The sequence below is a fragment of the Apium graveolens genome, chromosome 5 (genome assembly GCF_009905375.1).
Source record: "Apium graveolens cultivar Ventura chromosome 5, ASM990537v1, whole genome shotgun sequence".
In the NCBI taxonomy this organism is placed as follows: Eukaryota; Viridiplantae; Streptophyta; class Magnoliopsida; order Apiales; family Apiaceae; genus Apium; species Apium graveolens.
In genome coordinates this window covers 120,328,284-120,345,844 of record NC_133651.1, presented here as the reverse complement: position 1 = coordinate 120,345,844, position 17,561 = coordinate 120,328,284, and the positions used below count along the sequence as shown (strand labels likewise).

General features: G+C 36.5%; 1 protein-coding gene across 1 annotated transcript; it reads right to left on the bottom strand.

The window, feature by feature from the left end:
- Nucleotides 1–8,814: 8,814 nt before the first annotated feature.
- Nucleotides 8,815–9,510, bottom strand: LOC141724431 (pleckstrin homology domain-containing protein 1-like). Its single transcript, XM_074526586.1, has one exon. It carries the CDS (start codon nt 9,418–9,420, stop codon nt 9,010–9,012), a length of 411 nt encoding a protein of 136 aa, XP_074382687.1. The 5' UTR covers nt 9,421–9,510; the 3' UTR covers nt 8,815–9,009.
- Between the last annotated feature and the right edge of the window lie 8,051 nt (nt 9,511–17,561).

Genomic DNA, 17,561 nt, shown 5'->3' with positions numbered 1-17,561 from the left:
GTTTCTTCATTATTACCTTACATAAATTATACTTGTAAATAAGCCAGACTAAAAACATCTGAAAACCAATCCAGCTTATACGGTCTACTTGTGATACTGCACCGAACAACCTACGGAACAGCTAGCCGTTTCCTACCCGTTTTCTGTCTGTGAGTTTCATGATAGGCATCTTGATTCACTGTTGTGTTATGTCATTTTAAGAAAACAAGTGTGAGCTATAATGCCCAGCATAAAAAGGTACAGTATGAAAAGAATATATAAGAAATTCATATCAGATTCTGTATATGATATATATGTTTGTTTAAAAATGGCTTTTCTCGGTATTGCACACCTCTTTTCAAAATAACTCTTTTATTAACTTATTAGTCTGCAAATACCTTAATGATAAATCCAGCACCTAGACTTGGGTTACGATATCGAATCTCAATTCCAATTGGAAGAATTGGACATTCACCGGAGCTCCTGAAATACGATGATCACTCGTATAACGGTAAATTTTTATTATATTCTCTACATGTAGAAGGAAGACTCCCATACATCCAATTGTCACCCTTGCCGCATTTGGGCATATTATATGTGGCCCATACATCCAGGCTTTCCACATACTTACATGTTTACATGTGGCACACCAGTAGTCGCTCCAGTACACGAAGTACTAGAGTCTACCCCTCATTTTCCTTTGAAGAATCTTATTATTGAAATGGAACTTGAATTATATCGAAGTTCCTCAAGCGTTCTGCTTGTTGATAGAAACAACTCATCTCATATATGTATATAGGTACTTCCGAGAATTTTCAGAGGAGGTACTAAGATAATGTGAGTTGACCGTTGTCAACAGATAAATAAATAAGGGGGGTTTCTTTTGACACTATGATCAAAGTATTCAAAATAAGTCGAGATATTATTTTCAACAATCCGAAAGGATTAGAATGATTTTCTGAAACTCGAAAAATATTTTAAAATAGGTTTTATAAAATTTAAATCATATTAAATCATTTAACAAATATTTAAAAATTAAATAATTATATTAAATAATTAAACCTCGAATAATTATATTTTAAAAAAATATTTGAAATAATATCCTCAATTAATTTATGTTTAAATAATTAAATTAATCTTTTATAAACATAAAATAAGTGAGTTTGAAATAAACAATCGTTGGAGAATACCTCTCATATATTAAATGAATGTCCGAAATAATATTCATTGTTCGAGTAAATAAATATAGTTGAAAGAATACGATCTTTGGAAATCGTTTTAAATAAATTTGAGGTATTTAATACTTCACAAGTGGATATCGAGTCCCTTGGAATGAACTAAATACGGACTTTTGATCGTCCAAAACATCACTGGGATGATTCCCGGGCTTTTACTTTGTAAGCTCAGACCGACTCTCGGTCTTATAATTTATGCATCACACTTTTTTATAGCATTAAATATTCTACGATATACTCATCGTGAGTTCAAACATTATCGATACGCAAAATTCATATTTTACTATCATGGAAAACATAACATTTGTACAAACGACAGTAAAATAATTTTCACAACATAACTGTATATGGAGTCGGGCTCGTAAACTTGCCTGGGTACTTTGAAGTGGAGGGTGCTCTAGGGTCCACCCGGAATTCTATAATTATAAACAATTATCGTTTCGTTAGATTCCGTTCGTATTTATCGTTACTTGTACATACGCGATACTTACTAATCATTCACACAACTCAATTTACTCTTATTATTCCAATAAGTACAAGTATTCGCTTTCTTTTCGAAGTCCCTTGTTTCCGTTAATGTCTTTTACATTTCGTCCCTCGGCTCTCCTCTCGATTCTTAAAGGTTTCTATTCGCGCGGTCTCGGCTCCAATATTTTTATAAAATTGACAAATCCATATTTTCACTTGAAATTTTAATGGAATTTAATAAACTCTAATCTCTGTAAAAATTGCATGATTTTTGAATATTTTTAAGTCGATCATTTCTATTTCCAAAGTTCGTAATTCGTAGCAGTTTTTATCGCGTAAATCGTTTTTACCTAAACGGACGTAACTTTTGAACCGTAAATCAAATTCAAGCGATTCAAGCGCCTAAACGATCCTTAAAACAAGATCTATAATTTTTAAATATTACTTTTCAAGAAATTACATTTTATACATTCTGTATTTCTGCAGAAAACTTATGGTTACGATTCTCTCGTTTTAACGACGTTACGCTCGTGACTCGGGTTTCGTTTTCGTTCTAAATCAATAACCAACCATCAAAAATCACCATACCATAATTTTAACACTTACTCCTCTCAAGAAAATCATGTTCATGAGGCCTCAACAATAACCTTAATAGCTAACTAACTAATCATCAAGAAAATAACAAAATAACTACCAAAACTAGGTTTACAACTAAGATCCATAATTTTCTTGAAACTTAAACCTTAAATAAAGTTTGGTCAAGGATTTATACCTTTATTGAAAGCTTGGAATGTGTTCTCCTTGATGGATGAATCTTGGGGATGATTGGGTAAGCTTAAGAATCCTAAATAAATCCATGAAAATCAAGAAACCAAGAAAAGATACCATTCTATAATATTCATCATCACTTTCATGGAATTATTTCATCATTCAAACCTTAATGAAATGCTCTCAAAAATTTATCTTACCTTAGTTTGGTATGTAGGAAGCTTAGGAATTAATTAAAAAAAATTCCATGGCTTGAAGTGGAGTTTTGAGTTTTGATGTCTTCTTCTTCTTGAAATAGCCAAATGGCTCTTTGATGAGAGAGAAGAGAGAGTTTTTTGTGGTTTGCTTGGATGATTCTTGTATAATGATATGTAATATTTGTGTATATATCTCCTAGGACAATCAAATCTCTTACAATCTTTCTAGCTTAGCTAATATTCAAAGCTAGTTACTAGCTAAGTACTTCATTCACTATTCATGGTTACTATTTTCTAGCTAGGTCATCATGCTCTCTAGGTAGGCTACTATTTGATTGTTAACCATGGTTACTTTCTTACCTTAGTTAGTTTGCATGGTTAGCATGGCTTGATACGTTTTATTTATTCACTTACGCGTTTTCTCGGTCACTTATTCGTTTTCGTAATATATCTTCGTGAGCGTTCCGCGGGTATATCCTTTCATATATGTCCTTTATGCTTTGAAGCCTTGTACTTGGGTTTGAATTAATAGGATTTTGGAATTGTAATTATATTGTGATTCTCATATTCCTTGACGATCCGTAGATACGATCATTTTTCAAAGTTCGTTTTCTTCGAAAATTAATAGTGTTTACATACACTTATTTGGTACGTAATATCACTTTATCGACTCGGGAACTAAATTTCCCATGCATAACATAGTATGGCCTAAAAAGTTTTCCCCGATTGTCAGGGTTACTATTCATCAAACTTTTTACAAAGTCTCAAAAATTTGAGTTTTTACATAACTCTTCCTTTTGAATATTTTATTCGCCATTCTCTGGAATGTGGCTCCAACATTTTTCAGTCTGAAGGGCATTTTAATATATGTATAGATGCCCTTTTGAGTAATAATTACTATATTTGGCACATTCTCATTATTCATTGTAATTTGATGATAACCAAAAAATGCATCAAGAAAACTTAGTAACCAAAATTCGGCAGTAGCATCAATCAACTGGCCAATCCTTGAAAGAGGGTAATGGTCCTTCGGACAAGCTTTGTTGAGGTCGGTATAGTCTACGCACATCATCCATTTGCCCTTGGACTTTTTTACCACAACCATGTTATCCATCTAGTTAGTATACTCAATTTATTCGATGAACTTGGCTTCTAACAGCATCTCTACTTCAACTTCAATTACATTCTGTCGCTCGAAAACAAAAGTTCTTTTATTCTATTTAAGTGGTTTGGCCTCAGGCTGCATATTAAGGCAATGTTTAGCCGTCGTGGGATCCAAACCAACCATGTCTTTTTTCTTCAAATCTTTTTCCATGTTCCTCCCGATGCGTACCATTTTACCTGAATGACCAGTATATAGATCGACTTCTTCAATCTCCGCAACTGGTTCGGCTCTGTGACACGACAGATCAGCCCCAAATTTTTCCAGCTCAATGTTGAGGGTTTGTCGGCTGCCACTAGGTTCGGCTTCGGATCTTTTCCTCTTATCGGATTCATCCGGATCTTTATACTGTTGATCCTTTTTATCTTCCAGCATTATTATCCTGGTGGTCTTCTGGTCGCCTCTGATTCCTCCAACTCCTTTCTCAGTAGGAAATTTCAACTTAAGGTGGGGGATGGATTCTATTTCTTGGAAGGTATATAAGAGAGGCATGCCCATGATTGCGTAATATGGGCTTTTCATCGAACCACGTATATTTTAACCTACTTTTCAACAGTATATGGAATTTTACCAAGGAGAAATGGCTGAGTAATTGTACCTTCGAACTAGATGGGATATCTGCCGATGGCGTAGAGCGGTGCTTCGTGACAGGGCTCCAGCTGCTCGTCTTCCAGATTCATCTTATAGTATATCTTATGGAAAAGTATGTTGGCCGAACTACCAGCATCGACTAGCACTTTCCAGATCTTGTCCTGACCGATCACGAGATTGATAATCAGTGGGTCTTGGTGGGGGTAGATCACATCTTTGTAATCATCTTCATTGAAAGTCATTGGTATCGGCTGCCTGGCCGGACTGAACTGGTAAAGATTTTACACTTGGCGGACATACTTTTTCTTCACAGTCTTGCTGTGTCGGTCTAAAACACTACCTCCAGAAATTGTCTTTACTTCGCCCTTTATTCTATATCTTCCTTCGGTCTCCCCTTCGTGATTGTCCTTCGGTCCCGGCCTATCTCTCCGTTTATTTCTCCCTCCTTGATTATTGTCTTTATCAATTTTTACAGGTGGTAGCACTATTCAATATTATCTTCATTATATCTGTGGTAGTCACAATACTTGTCAACATTCTTCTTTTGATCAAGAACCTTCATCTTGGCAGGCAAAACAAACCCAGACTTCCCTTTAATTTCGTGGAAAATCTTGGAGATTGGTGTATTCAGGAGTGAACGTGGCTGAATCTCTATCTCGGTGTCGTTCGGCTCTGCGATCAGTTTCCCTATTACTGTCTTTCTTGCTATCCCTTCAGACACTGACAGACCTGGGAGGATAATCATACTTTTCCGACCATTTTCCTCGGTCGTCCTTACGGGAATCCTTATAGCCCCTAATACTTTCCAATTTCCTCCAGATATTCTCCCCCTTATATATCATTCAGAGACTTAGAGGGAAAATCATAAAGAGTGGAACGGAACTTTTTACCTTTGTAGGGGTCTAGGCCTGCTGTCAAGAATCCCATGACTTTGACTTTGTCCAAGTTAGTGACCATTCCTGCTTTTTTTTTAACCGAACCAACTAGTTCCTCATCTCTACGTTCGCCCTCTCTCAACAATGGATTGGGCTTCAGTATCTTTCATTTTTCGGCATAGATTGAAGTAATCCTTCAAGAATTTCCTCTTTAGCTTTTCGTACGAACCGATAGACCTTGGCTTCAGTGACTTGTACCATATCAATGTTGATCTCTTCAAACATGTTTTAAACATTTTGCACACCGTGTATCGTTATGTCCCATTCCCATCATCAGTAGTTCATACATGTCACAGTGGTCTTCGGGATCGCCCTTACCATTAAACTCGCTCATCTTTGAAATTACTTCTCTTTACCCAGGAGAGGCTGATACTGCTCAATCTCTTCGGTCACAATGGGCTCTCGATCGACTCTTATGTCGCCGAACATAGCTTTTTTCCAATCGGTTGAGCCTAGTTCGGGATCTATCGGGATCATAGTCCGAATCGAAGGAAACATAGGCCTTCGAACGTTTCCTTTTGGGGTTCGAATTAGAGTCAGACTCATCTTCTTCGTTATGGCCCTTTCTTTCTTTGTTAGGTTTGGTGATCACCGCCGTGTCATCAGCCTCTAATGCCTCCCGAAGTGCATTCTTCTGCAAGTTGATCTCTTCTCTTTAAAGTCGTAAGCCTTTAGTCTTAGTGCATCGGCTTCTCTTCGCTTTACCCTAACTTGGGCATCTTTCTCCACTTGCTCCGTCTGTTTCTCCTTGCCCTTTTATGTCGCCAATTTTTCGGCTCTGATTTGATCAATAAGGCTTCCTCTTCAGGGGTTAGCTTGATCACTCTGTCGAAATTAACTAACGATTATTTGGCTGTCTCCCGGTGGGATTGGTGAATCTAAGCATTGTTTGTTCTTTGTTTGTGTTCGACATAGTCTAAGCAACTCAAAACGTTGTAGTCCCACAGACGGCGCCAAATATTATGTCCTGGAACGTCCTTCGTCCTGGTTAGAACGTCCTTCAGACTACCTGAAATAGAAGAGAATGGGAGAAACCCCCCGATTCACCTCCGGTTTGAGAAACAATATTCTGGATATTTATGAATTTGAGAATAATGTGTCAAATTTTTACTTTTCGGGGACATATAATCAATATAGGCTCGTATGTAACACTGGAAAATTGGACGAACGTTACATAATAAAATCAGGAAGCGTTCCCTTTGGTGCTTGGTCCTAATCCAACGGTCGACCCATAGCTTTCCGCTACTGGGTTTAAGTGGGCCTGATGGGCCGCCATTGTTTAGCATAATTTTGCTTAAAAATATAACAAGGAAAATTCTTAAAAAGCATTTACTCTAAAATATTGACGGCAAGATGACACTTATTAGTTATTACATTTTTTTACTTTCATTTTTACAATGCAAATTTTCCAACAAAACCCATACAATTTAATATGTTCAACTTTTTGACAAACATTAATTTGGTTTCCCGCAATGCAACAATCGCATGCAATTTGAAATTCATTATTTCCACCATATATTACATGACTAGTCTTGGTACATTCTATTCCTGATTATTTAAGAACCTGATCATCGATATTAGGTACAACCTCTGTTTTAGAAATCGGCCTCTGTTTTAGAAATCGGCCGATTTTTTAAAAATCGTCAATAAATCGCTCAAAAATTGGTCAAAAATATTTATCCGATTTGACCGATTTCCGATAAATCGTAAATCGGTAGCTCAACCGAATAGTTCCGATTTCCGAAATATGTAACACTGGGTATAACAATTCAATTTTCGAAAACTTCAACAATACATTTTCGATGTATATATCAACAAAATAAAATTTTAAATACAAAAATCTAATACACCAAATGACAAAGCCTATATATCTACCGTTATCTGCTACTATTAATAACAATTACATATTTAATTTGAAATGATATCACATTCACCAGGCGCCAGAACTAGTAAAGGCGAGAAACTCACTAACCAGGTATCTATCATGCACTAGCAAATTTTGAGAAAATTTATCGCGGCTTCTTCCAATTCTGGACATCCTGTCAGTCAAAAGATAAACGAAGACCATCCTAATGCACAATCAAATGAACATTTAATAAGGAATTTAATCAAACCTAGTTTAAATTGCATCCAGCTTGATTTAGCAGGAAGGAAAAGAAGACTAACAAACTCCAGAAACATAATCGGGGCTGAGCATCAAGTTTTCATCTTACATAATTCCAAAAGAGTTATTCCCATAGTAGAATTGACTATATAGGACTGACTACTGAGGATCACTCTCAAGTTTCAGTCTTGTAGACTTCAGCTTCTAGACTGAGCCCGGTTTAACACAATGACACCTAATCAGTATAGTTGCTTAAAAGTTTAGAACACTATTTGTAGTTGGGAAAATCATATTAATACTATCATATAGTTTTGTACTTCGAATTTCATATGCAATTAGCCAAATTTCACAATAATTATATAGTAGTCAGCATGAAAATCCTTTGTTTTCTTTTTTACGCCAATACCAGAGGAGCTCATGTTGAGAAGTCAGAGGGATTACCATCCAAGGGCTTTTCTAATCTAGAGATGCTATGTTTTTTGTTGTCAAATTTTATAATATATCAATCAATGAGGCACAAGGTTGAGAGCTCAATATGATCCATACTACACAGTTATGATTTAATATATCTCAGAAATTAGCAACTAGATTTTCACGATCCAAGCCTCTAATTCCTGAATATGTTTACCTTTCTCTTGGTGCAGTAATTTTGTGGACATGTAAGTCAACAGATCAATGACCAGCCTAATGAGCATTTTATGAAGTGTATAAAGCCAATTTTATACAAGCTGGCAAGAAAAATTCATCTATAAAATGCACAAGAGCCCCGATTTCATGAGGTATGCTGAGTGTGATTTAAATTTGTGTTTGAACTAATTCATGAGGTAAGATATGTACAGATTCCCTTGAGAAATATAAAAACATGCGTGTCAGGACAATGATGAGATAAAAATCTTCCTAGATAAATTTAAGAACTGAAATCTTAAGTGCTAACAGATACTACAAGAAAAGCAGCCAGCACAATGACGATTTACTGGTTAAAACTTTTAGCTATAACGTTTTTACATCTTAATATGCATCTCGAAGAGCCAATATCAGTTAAAATGTAAGTAATGGAACAGGAGTAGAAACTTAAGAACTTGACGAACACAAGGATCCAATTCTAGAAAACAAGAGAAACAAGTACAATACGTCTTCCAGCAATTATATAATATCATATTTTACCATTTCTTGCTAATGTTACCCAAATTTCCCAATCACTTCTATAAACCACACCCACGGAACACAAAAAAAATGTAATCAGGTATGTGAGCTCAGATATTCACTAAAACTGGAGAGATCATGAAATCACCAACTATAGCAATATCGATCCTATACCATCATCTAATAGACTAATAATTTTCAGGAAACTTTCGGTATGAAAAAAAACCGAACATTTCAATCATAAACAACAGTTCCATAAATTCACAAATTCATCATATAACAAACATTACTATCTGCATTTCCGATTCAAGATCCACAACATATAATGATTCCATACAAACAACAAAAACAAATATCCAGAATTTTTAAAATAAAAAAACTATACCTAATTCCGAAAATCGACAAAACTCCGAAAACTCGAAGCTGATCAATTATCATAATCCACAACCGATCTGGAATGCTGAACAATGGACCTCCCAACAGAACTAATCCAATCCTCCTTCTCCTTATCCGAATCAGCAATAAAATACATAGTCTCCGATTTAGTCGACAGCTGAAAAGCAAACTCTTTATGAATCACATCTTCCGCGCCTTTCACTGTCAGACACATGGCAACCGGAATAACGCCACGTGGCACGGAGCCACGAGTGATCACAGAGTCTTTGAACCAGAAAAGCTTCCCTTGTTTGAGAACAAACCAGCGTCGACGCCAGGTTTTGATGTACTCGCCTTGTTTTGTGAGCCAGCCGGTGCGTTCGGGATTAGTCCAAAACTCCACGCCGTCGTAGTCGTCGGAGGTTTGGGCGGCGCCGGTGACGGATTGCCAGAGGCTTAACATGGTGGTGGGGGAGAGTGAGGGGCAGTGATGGAATTTGAAATAGAGAATGAGAGATTGTTATTTGTATTGCTTTGGACTTTTGCGACACTTATCGATCACTTAATAAATTCGATATTATCTTCTTTCTCATCCTTAGATTGTTCGAGATCGCGGTAGTTTGTTTTTTTTGGTAAAATTACTCGTAAAAAAAGGTAGTAGAATTATTAACTGTTATAAATTTTGATTGAAAATATTAGTTATGTTTAATATAGAGGAAGTATAGGAGAATAGGAGATATAGAGAGAAAATTGTATCTCATTTCATTAGCTAAATGAGCTATTTATAGTAGTTGGTTTACAAGTTTTACTAAATAAGCTATTCAAATATTTTTCATTAAGTATTACAAAACTTCGTTGGTAAGTTTTGTAAATCTTCCTCGATAAGTTTTACAAATCTTTCTGATTCAATTTCTTTTTTAAAAAGTTGTGCAAGTCTTCCTCAGCAAGATTTGAGAGACTTACTGTCACTCAAATATTTATTTATTCACTTTATATTTATTCAAATATTTTAACACTCCCCCTTTATTGTCAAATGCGAGTTATTGCAAAGATTGACCGCCTCGTTAAAACCTTGCAAGGAAAAACCCAGTGGGATAAAAAACCTTGACAAAGGAAAAAGAGTACAGCCTCCCCTGAATAAAACATCTTACAATTTGACATCTTGTTGTATTAATGATTTTAGTCACCGCATTCCAATATTATTTCACAACTTTTCAAAAGTTGATGTAGGTAATGACTTTGTAAGCAGATCTGCCAGATTATCACATGATCGAATTTGTTGCATGTCAATGTCACCCTTCTCTTGGAGTTCATGCGTGTAGAAGAATTTCAGCAAGATATGTTTTGTTCGATCTCCTTTGATATATCCTTCTTTTAATTGTCTGATACATGCTGAATTATCCTCGAACAAAATTGTAGGTATGTCTGAAATACTTGATAACACACACGACTTTCGAATATGTTGAATGACAGACGTTAACCAAATACATTATCTGTTTGTTTCATGAATTGCTAATAATTATGCGTGGTTTGATGAAGTTTTAGTCATAGTTTGTTTTGTAGATCTCCAAGAGATAGTAGTATTACAATATGTAAATAGATAACCTATTTGTGAACGTCCAAAATGAGGACCCGACAGATATCCAGCATCTGCATATCCAACTAGCTGCGATTTTGAACTGTTTGGGAAGAATAGTCCAAGATCAATTGTTCCTCGGAGATATATGAATATATGCTTGATCCCATCCCAATGCCTTTTAGTTGGATCAACTAAATCTTGCTAACAGGTTCACAGCAAAATCAATATCAGGTCTCGTGTTATTTGCAAGATACATAAGAGCACCAATTGCACTAAGATACGGAACTTCAGGTCCAAGTACATCTTCATCTTTTTTTAGGACGAAATGGATCCTTTTCAAATTCGAGTGACCGAATAACCATTGGTGTGGTTAGTGGTTGAGATTTGTCCATATAGAACCGATCAAGAACTTTTCCTGTATAAGTGGACTGATGAACAAATATGCCTGAAGATAAGTGCTTCACCTGTAAACCTAAACAAAATTTTATCTTTCCAAGATCTTTCATTTCAAACTCAGTTTTCAAATACGTAGCAGTATTAGTAATATCTTCAGAAGTACGTACAATATTCAAATCATCCACATATAAAACAATAATAACAAATCCAGTTTGTGACTTTTTGATAAACACACATGGACACACTTAATTATTTACATATCCATCATTCAATAAATATTCACTAAGCCTGTTGTACCACATACGACCAGATTGTTTTAAACCATATAATGATCGTTGCAATTTAACTGAATATAAATGACGGGGCTTAGTTTTATCTAACTTTAATCCTTTAGGGATTTTCATATAAATATCACTATCAATTGATCCATAATGGTAGGCTGTCACAATGTCCATGAGACGTGTTTCTAATCTTTCCATACAAGCCATACCCATTAGAAAATGAATAGTGACTACATCCATTACAGGAGAGTAAGTATCCTGGTAACCAAATCCAGGCCTTTAAGAGAATCCCTAGGCTACTAGCCGGGCCTTATATCTTACAATTTCATTTCTCTCATTTCGTTTTCGTACAAACATCCATCTAAGGACTACACCAGCTGGTGTTTGGACTGCAAGTCCAAATACATTTCTCTTGCGCAACGATTGTAATTCTTCTTGAATCGCAATTTTCCATTTTGGCAAATCATCTCAGTGTTGAAACTCTTCCACACTTTGTGGTTCAGGATCGAAGTTCATAATATTATCAGATGCCACGGAAAAAGCATATACATCATCAACCTCAATACTCCCACGATCCAGTAATTTTGCATTATGGACATAATTCATTGAGATCTCATAATTTTCAGGTACCTTTGCTTCTGTGGAAGCATTTGCCACTTCTGGGGCATGTGCCACTTCTGGGGCAACATTCTCTTCTGGAGGCAATCCCACGTCTGGGAGTTTTGTTATAGCCACTTCAGGGGATTGAACCTCTTCAGAAGGTAATACCACTTCTGGGGTATTTTCTGGGACACTTGCCACTTCAGGGGCAAATCCAATTAATTTCCGTTTTCATGGTAAAATATCTTTTGCACCAACAGGTCTACCACGCTTCTGGCGTGGCTTTGAATCACCAATCAATTCTTCGGGAATTGATTTCTTAGTAGGGATTTCAACTCATGCCGGAGCATTAACAGCAGGTATATGTGACCTTATATTATGTCTAGAGTCACTAAAAACCTTCGGCATTTGATTAGCAATATGTTGCATATGAATAATTCTTTGAACTTCAGATTCACATTGATTAGTACGTGAATTAATAGAATTTAATCCTGATGCATTCCATGATATTTCGGAATTTAATTTATGCAAATCATTATCTCCCCCCTAATTTAGGGAACATGGATTCATCAAAATGACAATCAGCATAGTGAGCAGTAAAAACATCACCAGTTAATGGTTCGAGATACCTTATAATAGACGGAGAATCAAAACCAACATATATACCAATTCTTCTTTGAGGTCCCATTTTAGTTCTTTGTGGTGGTGATATAAGAACATACACAACACAACCAAATACTTTTAAATAAGAGATATTAGGTACTTGACCATGAACCAATTCTTGAGAGGATTGCTTGTGGTAAGCAGAAGGCCTAATTCTAATTATATTTGCAGCATGAAGTATTACATGACCCCAAACAGATATAGGTAACTTTGCTCTTAGGAGTAAGGGAAGGGCAATAAGTTGAAGTATTTTAATTAAGAATTATGCTAAACCAGTTTGTGTATATACGTGAGCTATCGGGTGTTCGACTGAGATTTTTACTGACATACAATAATCATTAAAAGTTGCAGATGTAAATTCAGCAGCATTATCTAGTCGGATTGATTTAATGGGATGGTCAGGAAATTGAGCTCGGAGTTTAATTATTTGGGCAAGTAATTTGGCAAAGGCTGAATTTCGGGTAGGAAGTAGGCATGCATGAGACCGTCTGGTTGATGCATGAATTAAAATCATAAATTACCTAAATGGGCCAGAAGATGGATGAATAGGACCACAAATGTCATCTTGAATTCTTTCTAAAAATTTCAGGGATTCAGTTTGAAGCTTTGTTAGGTCACACACACTGTAGAGGGGGTGAATACAGTGTAAAGTACAATCAAATTGAACTTTAATATCTCAAGTAACAGAAAACAAACTTTATTGAAACAATAAACTCTGTTACAGTATGGAACTGTTACCTCTCAGTGATGAATAATTATCACGAGAGCTGCTAGGGTTACAATGAATAATCTTCTCGAATATGATAACATTTGTAGTGTAAACCCTATGTCTGTGTTTATATACTACACAGTTACAAGATAATCGCTAATTGATATGGAATATAATTCTGCTTCCTAAAATATATCAATCAGATATCTTTTCTTCCAAGTATCCTATTCTTCATAGAATTCCTTCTTCATGCATATCTCTTCTTATGTTTATCTCGATCTTCTTTCCTTTAATCAGCTACTGTCCTTATCTGAACGTCCTTCAGCACTTAAGTTCTGATATCCATCTTCTGATGATTATCTCCTGATAATATAAGTACTGATATCCTTAAGTCCTGACTTCCAGTAAGTACTGATTTATCCTGTTTAAATAAGATCTGAAAACTAAACATAAATCATATTAGCCATGACATTATCAAATATATCTAACAATCTCCCCCAACTTCTAAATGAGCGTAATATACAAGTTTAACAGATATTTGATGATGTCAAAAACATTAAGTACAAATGCATGAGAATTAGACTAGATAACTACAACTTACAGTCCTTAAAGCTTTACCAATATTTAACTTCTGATAACAACTTTAGTCTGTACAAATATCAGAATTTAATCAGTTGTACATCTTGACTTGGCTTCATCTTCTGATCTCTCTGATGTCAGGAGTTCTTCTGAGATAGTTCTTCAACAAACATCTCTCAGCATATCTAAGTTCATCAATCATTCTCCTTTTAGCATCTTTAAGCTCTGCATTATCTTCACCCATTTGAAAGATTACAGCCCTGAGATCATTAATCTTTGCTTTTCTTATATCCTGATCCAGTCTGATCAAATAAGCTTTATCAGACTCAAGATTGAATTCCACAGCCCTGTAACCCAGAAAGGTAGTTATAATTTTAGCAGTGTTTGGCTTCATTTCAACTATATCACCCTTGTGATCTCTGTACTTTGGAACATATGTGCTGTCAGACTTAACAGAATAAAGTCTTTTATGTCTCTGAATCTGATCCTTCAAATAGTTTGCAACACTTTCTGTCAATCTGTCATCCACTTGAAGTAAGAATAGTACATGCTCCAATTCTTCAAAATACTTCAATGGAATGGCATTTTGCCTTATATGATAAACCCTACCATCTGTCATGAAGTACAACAAGATGTGTTCTTTAAAGTAGGTATGGTAAACCATTTGTACAGATTCCAGTTGATTCAATCTCTCAGGAGTTGCTCCAATACCTGGTTCACTTAAGGAAGTTGGATCATTGGTAGTGTTCTGTATTCTTCTTTCATCAGAACTTCCCAATCCAGTTTTATCTCTTGCTTCCTTTCCAGTGACTACTCTTGCTTCAAAACCACTTGCAGCAGTCTTCAAAGGTTGAGTCTGTTTTGCTTTAGTGAATCCTGGTAGGAGTGTCTTTGGTCTAACTTCTGATATCAAGTTAACTTGAGCTATGTCAGAGGTTACTTGCTTCTTTGGAATATCAGAACTTACTGTCTCTTGACTCTGAACAACTTGAGCTATGTCAGAGGTTGTCTTAGAAACTTTTCTTGAAGTCAGAGCAAAATCATCCTTTTCATCAGTGATTTCTTCATTCTCAGGAGGCACATAAACCTTAATAGGTTCACCAACTTTTTCTTTACCCTTGGATCTTGGATCTATCTGTGGTTGTGATTTAGCCAATATTATTTCAGTATTTGTCCTTTCTTTTATCACAATGCCTTTGAGTTTTGGAAGCGTCTTTTTACCAGAAGCTTCAGATTTAGATGTGACTTTTTCTGATTTAAGTCTGGCTTCTTCTTCCATTAAACTCTCCAAGTCCATTCCTGGATTTTCCTGAAGAAATAACTGTCTTGACATTTCTTCATCAAGATCTAAAAGTTCATCAGAACTTATCCTTTTACCAGTAGCAAAACTAATTCTTTTTCCAGCATCAGAACTTGTCATGTGACTTGTGATTTCAGCTTTTCTTGATGAGAAACCTCTACCTTGACTATGACCTCTACCCATTCCAGAGTTTCCTTGGTCATCCTTTTCATCATACTTCCCTTTCAGTGTCTTATCAGTTTTGCATTTGGACTTAATTACTTTCTCCCCCTTTTTGGCATCAGCAGGTAATAGAAGAGAAACAAGCAATTCCACTGAGGCTTGGATTTCACTAAGTTGAGATTGCTGAGAAGCTTGATTTTTCAGAATATCATCAATCTGAGCTTGTTGTTTCTCTTGAGTCTTCACAATATAAGCAACTCGGTCAAAGGTAGGTTGGAAGAACTTTTTCTTATCAATCTTTTGAACTTATTCCTGTTTGATGAATTCTTCCTGAATCTTGTGTAGCTCTGCATGAGTAGTTGAATGGAGACCTTGAAGATGTTTAGTACTCAATGCAGTGACTCTAAGGTGGGTTTTGAAATCATCAGAATTTAACATGTCATCAGCTTTTGTCAAGTGCTCAGCAAGATGCTTTGCAGTTGGAACACAGGAAACTGAGTTCCATTCCTTAGTCCACTCCTGTCCTGCAGGAGTTTCACTCCAAGGCACTGGTGCTTCTCTGGTAACAAACTTCTTAACAAGTTCAGACTTAAGAATAGTTTGTTGAGGAGCATGTCCTGAAGGACCTGCTTCATCAGCATCTGTATTTGGAGCAGCATCACCAGTATCTCCAGCATTTGCAGCATCAGAACTTACAGAATCAGTATCTTCTGATAAAACAACAGTGTGAGTGGTAATGGAGGCTTCAGCATCCTCTAATTGCTGATCTGGTTCTAAGTTCTTATCAACAGCCATATCCTGATGCTCACCTATATTCTGATCATCAGCATCTAGATGCAGAGAAGGTGTAGTAGATAACTCTGGAGTTTGAACAGCATCAGTAACAGGTGTTGTTGATGGATTAGTTATTGTTGGAGCTTCTAAGAGAATTACTTCAGGCACAACCAAGGTCTGGATATCAATATCAGCACTTGTGCCTGGATCATCAGGAGATACAGATTGTTGAACAGGAGACAGCTTTTCAAGAACAGCTTCCTGAGATGGAGTTGATGAAGAAGAAGTGACTTTAGCAAATACCTTTTCTTGTGAGATCAGAGATTCCTGATCTCCTTCCTTAGCTGCTGCTTCTTCATCATCTGAAACTGGCCTTTTTGCCCTCTGTTTCTTGTATCTCTTTGAAGATATGGATTCCTTGGGAGTTTCAGGAACAGTCATTCTTCTAAGCCTCTTGAGAAGCCTAGAGCCCCCAATGCCAGAATCCTTCTGAGAAGTCACTTTCTCGGCTTCTTTAACAACAAGTTCTGAAGAAGGAACCTATTCCTCACTGTCAGACTCATCTCTCAAAGAAATCCTCCTTCTCTTTTTAGGTGTTTGAGGAACAGTCTTTGTCCTCTTTGGCTTGGAAGATGGAGGGTTCACAGGAGGTTCTGAGGATGATGGTTGAACTGTCTGTGAAGTGGAGAGATAGGATTTGATATATTGCCTGAGGGTTGTTGAGTAGAATGAGTGGTATGTTCTGATGGTTGTTGTGATGTTTGGGAGGTGGTGGTTGGTTGGACATCAGGATAAACAGATCTATAGATATCAGGATCAGCATTTACTAAGATCTGTTTGACAGACTGAGGAATCTGTAAAGGTCTAACCACTGGTTTCTTAGTGTCAGCTTTTACCAGGTCATTAAAGTATCGTTTTGCAACCTTAAAAGGTGGAGTTAAGAAACTGACTAAGTGAGGTTCATCAGTACAAAAAGTGTATATAAGTTGACATAATCTAGCAAAGTAGACAACATTCCTATCCTCTGTCATCCTATCCCCAATAAAACCAATTATAGCCGTTGCAAAATCAAAATGAGTTTGGTTTATAATGGCATACCCGATGTGCTGACTCATTATGGGGATGGCATCAAAATTCGAACACTTGTTCCCAAAAGCTTTAGTGATGCAGTCGAAGAAGAAGCTCCATTCCCTTCTGATATGAGCCCGTTTCAACTGCCCAAGTTGCCAAACTCTGTTCATACCCCAAACTGGCCATTAACTCCTGAAGAGCGGATTCCTCTGGAATTGAAAAAGTACATCGTTCTGGGAGATGTAGAGCCTTGCGTATTATACCAGGAGTGACTGCATATGAAGAATCACCCACTTCGAAAACAATACTAGGAGTACCATTTGGACCACCATTATCAAAGTTTCCAGTCCTCCAAAGTGTCAGAACTTGTTGGCTTGAGAAGGCGGAAGGTTGGGTCAATGCATACCCGATTTCACTGTGTGCAAGAAGGTCTTGCACAAAATGCAATTCAGATGGAGCTTCAGCATTATCAAGAATAGCAGTATAATTG

Coding starts and splice junctions, on each gene's coding strand:
- LOC141724431 (XM_074526586.1), bottom strand. CDS start 9,420: ATGTTAAGCCTCTGGCAATCCGTCACCGGCGCCGCCCAAACCTCCGAC.